General features: G+C 37.1%; 1 protein-coding gene across 1 annotated transcript in view; it reads right to left on the minus strand.

Moving 5' to 3' along the window:
• Positions 1–14872, minus strand: part of POLQ (DNA polymerase theta) — a 124392-nt gene that overhangs the window by 71675 nt on the left and 37845 nt on the right. Inside the window, exons 13-15 of the mRNA XM_078066510.1 lie at positions 12110–12303; positions 10662–10786; positions 9159–9402 (exon numbers count right to left, since the gene is read on the minus strand). Coding sequence (XP_077922636.1) covers positions 9159–9402; positions 10662–10786; positions 12110–12303 — 563 coding nt within the window. The remainder of the gene's footprint in view (positions 1–9158; positions 9403–10661; positions 10787–12109; positions 12304–14872) is intronic.

A 14872-nucleotide genomic window follows, 5' to 3' on the forward strand; every position in this document is an offset into this window, starting at 1 on the left:
GATAAGAATACTCCAGGAGTAATGCTGTGTCTTTCTCACTGTGTCACATGAGGAGGTATGTGATGTTGATTTGTCCTAATACTGATATTAGTAATTTTGATCAGTAAAATTCTGAGCATTCAGAAGAGGCATAATCACAGCAATAGTAGCCTTAGTATAATACAGAAGTACAAACAGCAACTAGAACATAAAGAAACTAGACCTAGAATTTTGCCAAATGGTGGGGGAGCTGCTGGAACCCTTTCCAGGTCATAGGGGCTGCAAGTGCTACAGTTTATCCTCCCCCTCCACCTTGACAGTACAGACAGAAGCAGGGTCTGGGTGCACTAGCTGGCCTACTACCTCAATGAGCCCCAGACCCTTAGCCCACATCAGCCCCAGCCATCCCACCAAGGCAGCACTAGTGTGGCGCCCACCAGGAGGACATCCCTGGTCAGTACTCACTACAGCTCCAGCTGATGCAGCAAGGTGGCACACACAGGAGCAAAGCACCCCAGACCCAGGCCCATACTACTCTGGCTCCAGACAGTTTGCTAATACTCCCCCAGCACAGAGTGCTCCAAGAACCCCTGACCCACACCCACCTTAGTTCCAGCCACCCTGTCTGGGTACCCCTTGTGTGGAGCTCCCCAGAACACCCAGCTTGCACCCACTTCAGCTTCAGCTGTCCTCCCAGTGAACCTTGTGGGTAGAGAGCCCCTGGACAGCCCTGGCCCATGCTCACTTCAGCTTCAGCTATCCTGCCAGGGTGTTCTCTGTACAGAGAGCCCAGGGACTGCCCCGGCCTGCACCAACTTCAGTTGTAGCTGTCTTGCCAGACCTCCCTTTCCATAGAGAGCCCTGAGACCACCCGACCTAAGCCCACTTCAGCTCCAGTCATGCTACCAGGGCAGCCCAAACAAGGAGTGCCTGGGACTCCATGCCCATGGCAGCCACAGTTCCAGCCAGCCAGCCAAAGTTATTAGGGATACAAAGACTACACAGGATGACCATACATAATACCTTTCCTTCAAGTTTAGAAGTAGCTGTTCTACTCAATTCAAAGGAACAAACACAGAAAATCAAGCAAAATGGGGAGACAGAGAAATATGCTCCAAACAAAAGAACAAGACAAAATCTTAGAAAAAGAACTAAATGAAACAGAGAGAAACAATGTGCTTGATGAAGTTTAAAGTAATGATCTTAAAGATGCTGACTGGACTGGAGACAAGAGTGTCAGAACTCAGTGAAAATTTCAACAAAGAGATACAAAATGTAAGAAAGAACCAATCAAAGTTAAAGAATATAATAAAATACTCATGAAAGAAATTGAGGAAGACACAAAGAAATGGAAAAACGTTCCATGCTCATGGATTGGAAGAACAAATATTGTGAAGATGTCAATCCTACCTAGAGCAATCTACACATTCAATGCAATCCCCATCAAAATACCATCCACTTTTTTCAAAGAAATGGAACAAATAATCCTAAAATTTGTATGGAACCAGAAAAGGCCCCGCATAGCCAGAGGAATGTTGAAAAAGAAAAGCAAAGCTGGTGGCATCACAATTCCAGACTTCCAGCTCTACTACAAAGCTGTCATCATCAAGACAGTATGGTACTGGCACAAAAACAGGCACATAGATCAATGGAACAGAATAGAGAGCCCAGAAATGGACCCTCAACTATATGGTCAACTTATCTTTGACAAAGCAGGAAAGAATGTCCAATGGTAAAAAGACAGTCTCTTCAACAAATGGTGTTGGGAAAATTGGACAGCCACATGCAGAAGAATGAAACTGGATCACTTCCTTACACCACACAAAAATAGACTCCAAATGGTTGAAAGACCTCAATGTGAGACAGGAGTCCATCAAAATCCTAAAGGAGAACACAGGCAGCAACCTCTTCGACCTCAGCCACAGCAACTTCTTCCTAGAAACATTGCCAAAGGCAAGGGAAGCAAGGGCAAAAATGAACTATTGGGACTTCATCAAGATAAAAAGCTTTTGCAAAGCAAAGGAAACAGTCAACAAAACCAAAACACAACCGACAGAATGGGAGAAGATATTTGCAAATGACATATCAGATAAAGGGCTAGTATCCAAAATCTATAAAGAACTCATCAAACTCAACACCAAAAGAACAAAGAATCCAATCAAGAAATGGGCAGAAGACATGAACAGACATTTTTCCAAAGAAGACTTCCAAATGGCCAACAGACACATGAAAAAGTGTTCAATATCGCTCGGCATCAGGGAAATCCAAATCAAAACCTCAATGAGATACCACCTCACACCAGTCAGAATGGCTAAAATTAACAAGTCAGGAAATGACAGATGTTGGCGGGGATGCGGAGAAAGGGGAACCCTCCTACACTGTTGGTGGGAATGCAAGCTGGTGCAGCCACTCTGGAAAACAGTATGGAGGTTCCTCAAAAAGTTGAAAATAGAGCTACCATATGATCCAGCAATTGCACTACTGGGTATTTACCCCAAAGATACAAAAGTAGGGACCTGAAAGGGTACGTGCACCCCGATGTTTATAGCAGCAATGTCCACAATAGCCAAACTGTGGAAAGAGCCAAGATGTCCATCAACAGATGAATGGATAAAGAAGATGTGGTATATATATACAATGGAATATTATGCAGCCATCAAAAGGAATGAGATCTTGCCATTTGCAACGACGTGGATGGAACTGGAGGGTATTATGCTGAGTGAAATAAGTCAAACAGAGACAGACATGTATCATATGACCTCACTGATATGAGGAATTCTTAATCTCAGGAAACAAACCCATAGTCTTTGTTTAAAGTCTATTTTGTCTGATGTAAGTATTGCTACTTACAAGGGTTGCTGGAGTGGGGGGTGGGGTGGGAGGGATGGGGTGACTGGGTGATGGACACTGGGGAGGGTATGTGCTCTGGTAAGCGCTGTGAATTGTGCAAGACTGTTGAATCTCAGATCTGTACCTCAGAAACAAATAATGCAATATATGTTAAGAAAGAAAAGAAGAAGAAGAATGTAGCAGGAGGGGAAGAATGAAGGGGGGGAAATCGGAGAGGGAGAAGAACCATGAGAGACGATGGACTCTGAAAAACAAACTGAGGGTTCTAGAGGGGAGGGGGGTGGGAGGATGGGTTAGCCTGGTGATGGGTATTGAGGAGGGCACATTCTGCATGGAGCACTGGGTGTTATGCACAAACAATGAATCATGGAACACTATATCTAAAACTAATGATGTAATGTATGGGGATTAACATAACAATAAAAAAAAATTAAAAAAAAAGTTAAAGAATATAGTGATATGAAAAATACACTAGAGGGAATCAATAATAGATTAGGGGATGAGAAGAGATGATCAGCAATCTAGAAAACAAGGTAATGGAAAGCACTCAAGTTGAACAGCAAATAGAAAAAAAAATTTTAATGAGGATGGGTTAAGCAATCTCTAGGATGACATCAAGTGAACAAACATTCGCATTATGGGACCCCCAGAAGAGAAGAGAGAAAGAAAAGGGGAGAAAATTCATTTGAAGAAATAATAGCTGAAAACTGCCTTAACCTGGGGGAAGAAAACAGGTTCAGGAAGGATACAGAGTTCCAAACAAAACGAACCCAAGGAGTTCCACACCATAACACATATAATTAAAATGTCAAAGGTTAAAGATAAAGAGAAAATTCTAAAAAGAGCCAGGAGAAGCAAAAAGTTACATACGAGGGAAACCACTTAAGACTATGAGCAGATTTTTCAGCAGAAATGTTGCAGGCCAGAATAGAGTGGCATGATATATTCAAAGAGCTGAAGGGAAAAAAAACCAAGAACACTCTCTGTGGCAAGGTTATCATTCACAACTGAAGGAGAGATAAAGAGTTTCCCAGAAAAACAAAAGTTAAAGTTCATCATCACTAAGCTAGTCTTACAAGAAATGTTAAAGGGACTCCTTTAAAAAAAAAAAAAAAAAAAAGGGACTCCTTTAAGTGAAAAAGAAAAGGCCATAATCAAAAGTAAGAAATTATGAATAAAAAGATATAAAATATGATAACAAGTACATAAAACGTGGGAGGAGGAGAATGAAAATTTTCTTTTAGAATTTGTTCAAACTTAAGTGACCACTGATTTAATATAGACTACTACATATTCAAAATGTTATATATGAACCTCATGGTAAAGACAAACCCAAAATCTGTAATAGGTACACAAAAAATAAAGACAATCAACATAACACAACAGAAAGTCATCAAAGGAAAGAGAGCAAAAGAAAGAAACAAAGAACTACAAAAACAACCAGAAAGCAATTAACAAAAGGACAATAAATATATACCTATCAAAAATTACTTGAAACGTACAAGTAGGTCTAATGCTCCCATCAAAAGACATAGGGTGGTAGAGTAGATTAAAAAATAAGATCCAGTGGGCGCGTGGGTGGCTCAGTCAGTTAAGTGTCTGCCTTCAGCTCATGTCATGATCCTGAGGTTCTGGGATTGAGCCCTGTGTTGGGCTCTCTGTTCAGCAACGAGTCTGCTTGTCCCTCTCCCTCTGCCACCTCACCCTCCCATGGCTCATGCTCTCTCTCTCAAATAAATAAAATCTTTAAAAAAAAAAAAAAAAACAAGACCCATGGGGCACCTCGATGGCTCAGTCAGTTAGGCATCTGACTCTTGATCTCAGCTCAGGTCTTAATCTCAGGGTCATGAGTTCAAGTCCTGCACTAGACTCCACGCTGGGTGTGAAGCCTACTTAAAACAAACAAACAAACAAAAAATGGAAAAAAAAAAAAAAGTCCCATTTGTATGCTGCCTACAAAAGACTTACTTCAGACCTATAAAAATATAGAGACTAAGTGAAAGCATGGAAAAAGATATTCCATGCAAATAAAAGCAAAAAAAAAAAAAAAGCCAGGGTAGCAATACTTACATCAGACAAAACAGACTTTAAACAAAGACTATAATAAGACACAAAGAAGGGCATTATATAATGATAACAAGGTTAATCCAACAAGAGGATATAACGTTTGTAAATATCTATGCACCCAATATTAAAGCGTCTAAATATATACAGTAAATATTAACAGGCATATACAGAGAAATTGACAGTAATACAATGATAGTATAGGTTTATAACACCCCACTTACATCAACAGATAGATCATGCAGACAGAAAAAGAAGGAAACAGTGGCTTTGAATGACACATTAGACCAGATGTACTTAACAGATACATGCAGAACATTCCATACAAAAACAACAGAACACACATTCAGTTCAAATGCAAATGGAACATTCTCCAGGATAGATCACACTTTAGACCATAAAACAAGTCCCAGTAAATTTAAGAAGATTAAAATCATATCAAGCATCTCTTCTAACCACAACAGTATAAAACTAGAAATCAATCACAAGAAAAAAAAAACTGGAAAAAACAAAAACATGTGGAGGCTAAACAGCATGCTACTAAACACCCAATGGGCCAGTGAAGAAATCAAAGAGGAAATCAAAAGATACATGAAGACAAATGAAAATGAAAAGACAACAATCCAAAATCTCTGGAACACAATGAAAACAATTCTAAGAGAAATTCATAGCGATACAGGCTGACCTCAAGAAACAAGAAAAATCTCAAACAATCTAAACTTACACCTAAAGAAACTAGAAAAAGGTCAAGGTTAGTAGAAGGAAGGAAATTAAGATCAGAGTGGAAATAAATGAAATAGAGATTTAAAAAACAATAGAAAAGATAAAGGAAACCAAGAGCTGGTTCTTTGAAAAGATAAAATTGATAAACCTTTAGCCAGACTCATCAAGAAAAAAGAGGGGACACAAATAAGATCAGAAATGAAAGACAGAAATTAATAACCAACACCACAGAAATACAAAGAATTGTAAGAGAATATTACAAAAAATTATATGTCAACAAATTGGACAACCTAGAAGAAATGGATAAATTCCTAGAAACATACAACCTTCCCAAACTGAATCAGGAAGAAGCAGAGCAGCTAAATATACCAATTACTAGTAATGAAATTGAATTGGTAATCAAAAAACTCCAACAAATAAAAGTCCCTGACCAAATGGCTTTCACAGACAAGTTCTACCAAACATTTAAAGAAGAGTTAATACCTATTCTCCTCAAACTATTCCAAAAAAGAGAAGTGAAAGGAAAACTTCCAAATACATTCTACAAAGCCAGCATTACCCTGATACCAAAACTAAAGGCACTACAAAAAACTTACAGGCCAATGCCCCTGATAAATATAGATGCAAAAATCCTCAACAAAATATTAGCAAATAACATTCAATGATACATTAAAAGGATCATCCACCACAACTGAATGGGATTTATTCTGGGGATGCGTGTTAATTCAAAATTCACAAATCAATCAACATGATATGTCGAATCAATAAAACAAAGGACAAATATCATATGATCATCTCAATAGACACAGAAGAAGCATTTGACAAAATTCAACATGAGTTCATGATAAAAACTCTCAACAAAGTAAATTTAGAGAGAACATACTTCGACATAATAAAGGCCATGTGTGAAAAATCCACAGCTGACATACTCAATGGTGAAAAACTGAGAGCTTTCCCCTAAGATCAGGAACAAGACAAGAATGTCCACTCTCCCTACTTTTATTCAACACAGTGCTGGAAAGCCTAGCCACAGCAATCAGACCAAAAAAGTAATACAAGACATCTAAACCGTCAAGGAAGAAGTAAAACTATCACTATTTGTAGATGATATGATACTATACATAAAAAACCCTAAAGATCCACCAAAAAGCTATTAGAATAAATTCAGTAAAGTTGCAGAATACAAAATAAGACAAAGAAATATGTTGTGTTTATATACTAATAACAATGTAGTAGAAACCAAAATTAAGAAAACAATACCATTTACAACTGCACCAAACACTTGTACTCTGAAAACTATAAAACACCAATGAAAGAAATTGAAGACAGCACAAACAAATGGAAAGATATACCATGCTCATGGATTGGAAGAATTAATATTGATTAAAATGTCCATACTATCCAAACAATCTACAGATTCAATGTAATCCCTATCAAAATAGCAACAGATTTTTCATAAAACTAGAATACTACTAAAATTTGAATGGAACCACAAAACACCCTAAATAGCCAAAGCAATCTTGAGAAAGAAGAACAAAGCTGGAGGTACCACAGTCCTAGATTTCAAGATAAACTACAAAGCTGTAGTAATCAAAATAGTATGCTACTGGCACAAAAACAGATATATAGGGGCGCCTGGGTGGCTCAGATGGTTAAGCGTCTACCTTCGGCTCAGGTCATGATCCCAAGGTCCTGGGATCGAGTCCCGCATTGGGCTCCCTGCTCCACAGGAAGCCTGCTTCTCCCTCTCCCACTCCCCCTGCTTGTGTTCCCTCTCTCGCTGTGTCTCTCTCTGTCAAATAAATAAATTTAAAAAAACAAAAAACAAACAAAAAAAGCAGACATATAGATCAATGAAACAATACAGAGTCCAGGAATAAACCCATGTTTATTTAGTCAATTAATCTATGACAAAGGAGGCAAGAATATGCAATGGGAAAAAGACAGTCTCTTCAATTAATGATGTGGTGGAAATTGGACATCTAGGTGCAAAAGAATGAAAGTGAATCACTTCTTACACCATATGAAAATAAACTCAAAATGGATTAAAGACTTAAATGTGAGACCCAAAACCATAAAACTCCTAGAAGAAAATGTAGGCAGTAATTTCTTTGACATTGGCCTTAGCAACATTTTTCTACATATGTCTCCTCTAGCAAGAGAAACAAAAGCAAAAATAAATTTTGGAGACTACACCAAACTAAAAGCTTTTGCACAGTGAATGAAACACTCAACAAAATGAAAAGGTCACCTATTGAATGGGCGAAGACATCCACAAATGATATATCTAATAACAGATTAACAGTATAAAGAATTTCTATGACTCAACACCAAAAAACCAAATATTCCATTTAAAAATGGACTGAGGACCTAAACAGACATTTTTCCAAAGAAGATATATAGATGGCAAACAGACACATGAAAAGTTACTTGACATCACCAATCACTGAGGAAATCAAATCCAAACCACAATGAGATATCACCTTACACCTGTCAGAACACCTAGAATCAAAAAGACAAGAAATAACAAGTGTTGGTGAGGATATGGAGAAAAAAGAACCCCTGTGCACTGTTGGTAGGAATGTAAATTGGACCAGCCACTGTGGAAAACAGCATGGAGGTTTTTCAAAAAATTAAAATAAAAATACCATACAATCCAGTAATTCTGCTGCCGGGTATTGACCTAAAGAAAATGAAAACACTAATTTGAAAAGATATGTGCACCTCTATGTTTATCGCAGCATTATTTACAACAGTCAAGATACGGGAGCAACCCAAGTGTCCATGGATAGATGAAGGGATATAGATGTGATAATATATATATGATGGATAACAAATATATAAAGATCAATCGATTGATCTATGATATCTATCTGATATCTATCTATCTATGATGGAATATTACTCTGCCATAAAAAATATGAGATCTTGCCATTTTTGACAACATGGATAGACCTAGAGGGTATTATGCCAAGTGATATAAGTCAGACTGAGAAAGACAAATACCATAGGATTTCACTTAGATGTGGAATCTAAAAAGCAAAACAAACTAAAGGCAAAAACAGACCCATAAATACAGAGAACACACTGATAGTTGCCAGAGGGGAGGGGTAGGGCAACAGACAAAATGAGTGAAGGGGAGTGAGAGATAGAGGCTTTCAGTTATTGAATGATTAAGTCACGGGGATAAAATGTACAGCATAGGGAATACAGTCAATGGTATTTAATAGCATTTTATGGTGAAAGATAGTAGCTACACTTGTGCTGAGTGAGCATAACATATGGACTTTTCAAATCACTATACTGTACAGCTGAAACTAATATAACATTGTGTGTCACCTATACTTCAATTTTAAAAATATTATACATACACACATGAAATGACAGTAATTCGAAGGGGGAAGAAACAGTCTCATTTTCTTCCACTGATACCATGTATGTCATGATATTATCTAAGGAAAAATAGTTTAGTACATTTTCTATCTATTATTTACAAAATGATCTTTCATTTAATAACTACTAGGTGAGGGGTGCTTTCTTACCTCTTAAAGGGAGCAGCATTTTTCAGAACGGTCTCCACCTCCGCAATATTTGCTCTGGCAAGATCTGCTACAGTAAGAAAGCCAGAAGCATAGAGGAACCTGGCTCGCTGTGCATTAAGTAAGGACACCCGGACCAGGTCACACAGCTCCCTCTGGATGCCAAATGTAAGACGCTTCTGAAATTGAGAAAGTAGTAGTTCCATGTTGTGCCAGCCCAGGCGGTTGGAAAATACTGTAATCATCCCTAGAATAATCATAGAATGTTTAGTGAATTAAAATTCTTTATAGATAATTCTCTATTTCTTTAGATTTACTTTTGTTTTGTTGTGTTGTTTACTTGCAGAATTGTAAAGTTTAAGAGGCACAAAGTGTAAGTTAACAGCATAGTAGACACATGTTAAGGGCGTAGCTAATTGGTCAATAAAAGGGCTAACCACATTAAATGTCACCTATTCTTAATCATGAACTTGATATTTGAAACAATTGAGGTAGAGCATGTTAACACAAAACAAACAAAAAGCCCTCACTCGACTTTATTCCTCTCTCTCATTCTTTCTTCCTTCCTTCCTTTTTTTAAAGGAAGAGAGAATTCTTAAAAACAGGTGAGGGACTTTTTTCAACTACAGAAAAATAAGAGAGCTTATTTAAATGTTCAAGTGCTGAGAGGAGTACAAAAAGCGAAGCTCCCCATTGATATTTTCTTCAAGGAAATGTTGCCTAGCGCAACAGCTATTCCCTCATGAAATAAAGAGGCCAGAATAGCCAATGCCAAGTCATTAAGAAAATCACTTCCCTATGAGAACATTCACCCTACAGGCAATTTGAGATCTTTCATGCCAATGAGTTGAAGAGTCTCTCCCTTCTTACGACCTTCTCCTCCCATCTTTCCCTCAGTATGCTCACATATGCACACACCTTCACAATGAAACCTTTTACACATATAAATCCACACACTCTCCAGCAGCCCAGGGCTTATGGGGTTTTCTTGGTAAAATCAGACCCAGAACTGTTTGCCTAGCTTAGAGACAGGAGTTTAGTTTTATTAAGGAGAGACCAGTGCTTCCCTAGAGAAGAGATATTTAGAACAGTCCAAGAGAAATCCAGAAATTCCTATCCATTTGCCATCCTCCTACTCAATAACAAATATTAATCAGTAACTTGATGAGATAAAGGAAACTGTTGATAACTTTGTGTCTATTTCTTCCTGTAACAGGGAAAACGGAAAAAAAAAACAAACAGAAAGGGAGGATGGTCAGCAGTTGCTAAGTAATAGAGGGGGACTAAGGTCCAGACACTCAGCTAGCTGCCAATCCTCTGGAGCAGGATAACTGAACCCAGAGAAGCCACAGTTTTAGGTGTTCTGATGATGACAATTAGGCTTCCCACGATCCCCTCACTTTTAGAGAAGCCTAAAATAAAATGGAATTTGAAAAAAAAAGTAATCTTAACTTGAACTCAAACCACAGAGTCTCAAATAAATGTGGAAACCCTTGTTTAACTGACCTGCATAAACAGCAGCTGACTGTTGTAAAGATTGAATCTGTCCACGACTGCATCCGTATTTCTGGTTAATTTCCTTTAAGGGAACTTCACTGATTAAATCTAATAGCACAAGACTGGTAAAAAACCTGGAAAGTAAATCACCATAAGTATGTAAGAGATGTCTACAATGAAGATATAACATATGCTGAGAAACAAGAAAGAAGCAAAAAGGCAAGAGAGGATTTATACACTCTGAGAAGATGCCTAATAGGATATAGGATTAGTGGACAAAGACTGAGCTCAATGTTTATCAAATAAATTCTGACATACATTAGTACTATAGCAGAGCAAGGAACTAATATTTATATAACAAAAAGATCTCCTCCATATTTTAATATTGCTAACTAATTTCAAGAAATAAGACTTGGTTCAAGAAATAGAATGGCACAAAAAATTAAAAGAACATTTGATACACAGTTATATGATCACCTACTCATATATCAAAAAAATGAGAGAATTTGAAAATAAAAACCAGTATTGACTTGAACAGCAATAGTGCCACAAATAATCCAAGTATATAAATCCTTATAAAATTTACATTTATGTTATAAATAATTTACTAGAGACTACCATTAAGAAAATAATTTTATTATATTTCAAAGAAGCTCAGTGATTCAATTTCCCCATCTGAATCTTTTAATTTGCTCTTCCATGGTAATAATGAATCATTTATAATAATGATACAAAGCATATCCTCAAATGAAGCTATGCTAAGTTGTCAGTTCTAATTCAAATCTTTAAGGAAAGGAAATAAATAAATGTTCTACTTTATTTTTTTAAGATTTTATTTTTATTTATTTTGACAGAATGAGAGAGAAAGAGAGAGCACAAGCACGGAGAGAGGCAGGCAGAGGGAGAGGGAGAAGCAGGCTCCCCGCTGAGCAGAGAGCCCGACGTTGGGTGTGATCCCAGAATGCTGGGATCATGACCTAAGCTGAAGGCAGATGCCTAAGCGACTAAAACACCTGGGTGCCCCTTAAATGTTCTACTTTAAAAGGTCTTCATCTATAATGGCTTCTAAACAAGCATTAAGGGAGAAATTGAAATATTGATAAATTCAGTAAACACAAGAAAGTGACAATTTACTCAACCAAAACTTTGACTTTATTTTTTTGTTAAGATTTTACTTATTTGAGAGAGTGAGTGCGAGAAAGCACAAGCCGGGGAGAGAGGCAGAGGGAGAAGGAGAAGCAGACTCCCCACTGAGCAGGGAGCCCAATGCAGGGCTCCATCCCAGGACCCTGGGATCATGACCTGAGCCAAAGGCAGATGCTTAACTGACTGAGCCACTCAGGCGCCCCTAAAACTTTGATTTTGATGATAATGAAAGTGACTATAGTAAACTGAACAACTACTATATATCCAAAACTGATTTAAATACTGGACAGTCAAGGCTCCTTGGTATTTACCTTTTATGGATGGCCATCTGGCGTTGCTGTCTCTCAGTTCTGGCTATGACTTTTCCTTTCACACAGCGAGCCAAGAACCCTTCTTCAACTCCCACTAGCTCTGCCACCCGTTTCATAGAAGTTGGCAATTTCTCCCATAAACAGAAAAATTGATACCAATCAATAGTAGTCCAATCCTCAAACATAGGTGTAACCTAAGGGAAGAAGCATCATTCATTAGCTAAATTATTGCATTACAAAAGGAATAAAACTATAAAAGTAGACTTTATATTAAAAACAAAGGCCTCAGCATTTGGAAAAATTTCTAAATGTGATATTATCTCATTTATATGGAAATTTCATTTATTCACAAACAACTCAATAACCAAAAGAAAAGAGACCACTGAGCATACGAACTGGATTTTACAGAATCCAAGAACTTTAATCACAGACACTTTTAATCTCAACATTCTGACACTAAGTACAATCTTAAGTATTTTCTGATTTCCAAGAAAGAATCAGGATCAGGAGAAGAGAAAACGGAGGGAAGGAAAGGAGGAATCAATATTCACCACTGCTATATTATCTAAAATATCCAGGGTTCAACAACAACAATAAAAACTATGAGACATGAAAAGAAACAGGAATGTGTATCCCAAACACAAGGGAAAAAGCTTGCAAAAGAAACACCTTTGAGAGATTCCAGATGTTGGGAATGTCAAAGACTTCAAAGTAGACAAATATGGTCAAAGAACAAAAGAAAAACATGCTAAATGAAGTAAAGGAAGGTATGATGACAATGTCTCATCAAGTAGAGAATAAAAATAAAAGGAAAGGATTAAAAAAAAACAAATGGATAGGGCGCCTGGGTGGCTCAGTCATTAAGCACCTGCCTTCGGCTCGGGTCATGATCCCGGGGTCCTGGGATCGAGCCCCGTATCAGGCTCCCTGTTCAGCAGGAGGCCTGCTTCTCCCTCCTCCCACTCCCCCTGCTTGTGTTCCCTCTCTCACTGTGTCTCTCTCTCTAATAAATAAATAAATAAATAATAAAAAAATGGAAATTCTGAAGGTGAAGAGTATAACAACTGAAATAAATAATTCACTATAGAGCTCAACATTAGAAGCAAGCTGGCAGAAGAATGAGAAAACATGAAGATATATCAATAGAGACTATGCAAAAAAACTGTAATTCCTCTGCTATTCCTGAATAAACTCATTTTTTACTTAAATAAAATTTCTCTTTGCTCTGTTTAGAGTTAACAGAGCAAAGCTGTATTGGAGCAAGGAAATGACAAGAGATAGTAACTAAAATCCAAGGAACAAATAAAGAAAAACACAAATCATAAGAATTTTAATGTAACAAGCTCTACAAATATACATTTTTCTCTCCTCTCACCTTCTTTAAAGACATAAAATTACATAAATAATAACAATGTACTACTGGGTTTGTGACACCTATAGAGGTACATGTATAACAGTAATAGCACAAAAAAGAATAGCACTATTCAAGAATTATGTTTCTATATCTCACTGCAATTAAGTTAGTATAAATTTTAAGCTGTATTGTAACTGGGAATAACTTCAAAAAATAGAGAAAAATTAATTAAATAAATTACAGTGTTATACTAGGAAATATTCACTTAATTCAAAAGAAATCCATAAAAAAAATGTACAGAACAAAAAGGACATAAGATATATAGAAAATAAAAAGACAAAACATAGCTGTTACTCCATGTTACTAATAACATTAAATGTGAATGGGTTAAATAACCAAAGGTAGATTAACAGACTACATAAAAAAACAGAATCCAACTATATGTTGTCTGTAAGAGACACAATATAGATACAAAAATACAAATAGGTCAAAAGTAAAAGGAAGGGAAAAGGGAAAGTATCATGCAAATGACAACCATAATAAATATGGAGTGGCCATACTAATAGCACATAAAATAGAATGTTAAAAAATGTTAATAAAAATAAGAGGAACATTCTATAATGATAAAAGGATCAATCAATCAAGTACATATAAACAACTATAAATATATATAGGGTGCCAAAATACCTGAACAAAACTTGGAAGAAATGAAGAGAGAAAGAGACAATTCAAAAATAATAGTTGAAGACTTAAATACCCTAACTTTCAACAATGGATAGAACAAATAAGCACATCAACTTAATCTTCTAAAATAACATTCTAAATCAACTAGACCTAGCAGACATTTGTAGAACTCCATCCAACAAGAGTGCACATTCAGGGCACCTGGGTGGCTCAGTCGGTTGAACATCTGCCTTCAGCTCAGGTCACGGTCTGGGGTCCTGGGATCGAGCCCCACATCAGGCTCCCTGCTCAGCGGGGAGTCTGCTTCTCTCTCTCCCTCTGCCCCTCCCCGCTGCTCATGCTCGTGCTCTCTCTCTCTCAAATAAATAAAATCTTAAAAAAAAAAAAAAACTACTCTTTAAAGAGAGAATTGTGTTTTAAAAAAAAAGAGTGCACATTCTTCTTGAACACACAGAACATTCTCCAGGGTAGACCATATGCGGGCAATAAAACAAGCTTGAACATATAAAAGTGTAAGCGTGCCTGGCTGGCTCAGTCAGTGGAATGTGCGACTCTTGATCTCAAGGTTGTAGGTAAAAGCCCGTTTGGTGTAGAGATTGCTTAATATATACGTGTGTATACTTATATATACGTGTGTGTGTGTGTGTCTAAGTATTAAAATTACACAACATATGTTTCCTGACAATGGAATGAAATTAGAAGTAAACGACAAAAAATTTGGAAAT

This window comes from Halichoerus grypus, chromosome 1 (genome assembly GCF_964656455.1).
Source record: "Halichoerus grypus chromosome 1, mHalGry1.hap1.1, whole genome shotgun sequence".
NCBI classification, from domain to species: Eukaryota; Metazoa; Chordata; class Mammalia; order Carnivora; family Phocidae; genus Halichoerus; species Halichoerus grypus.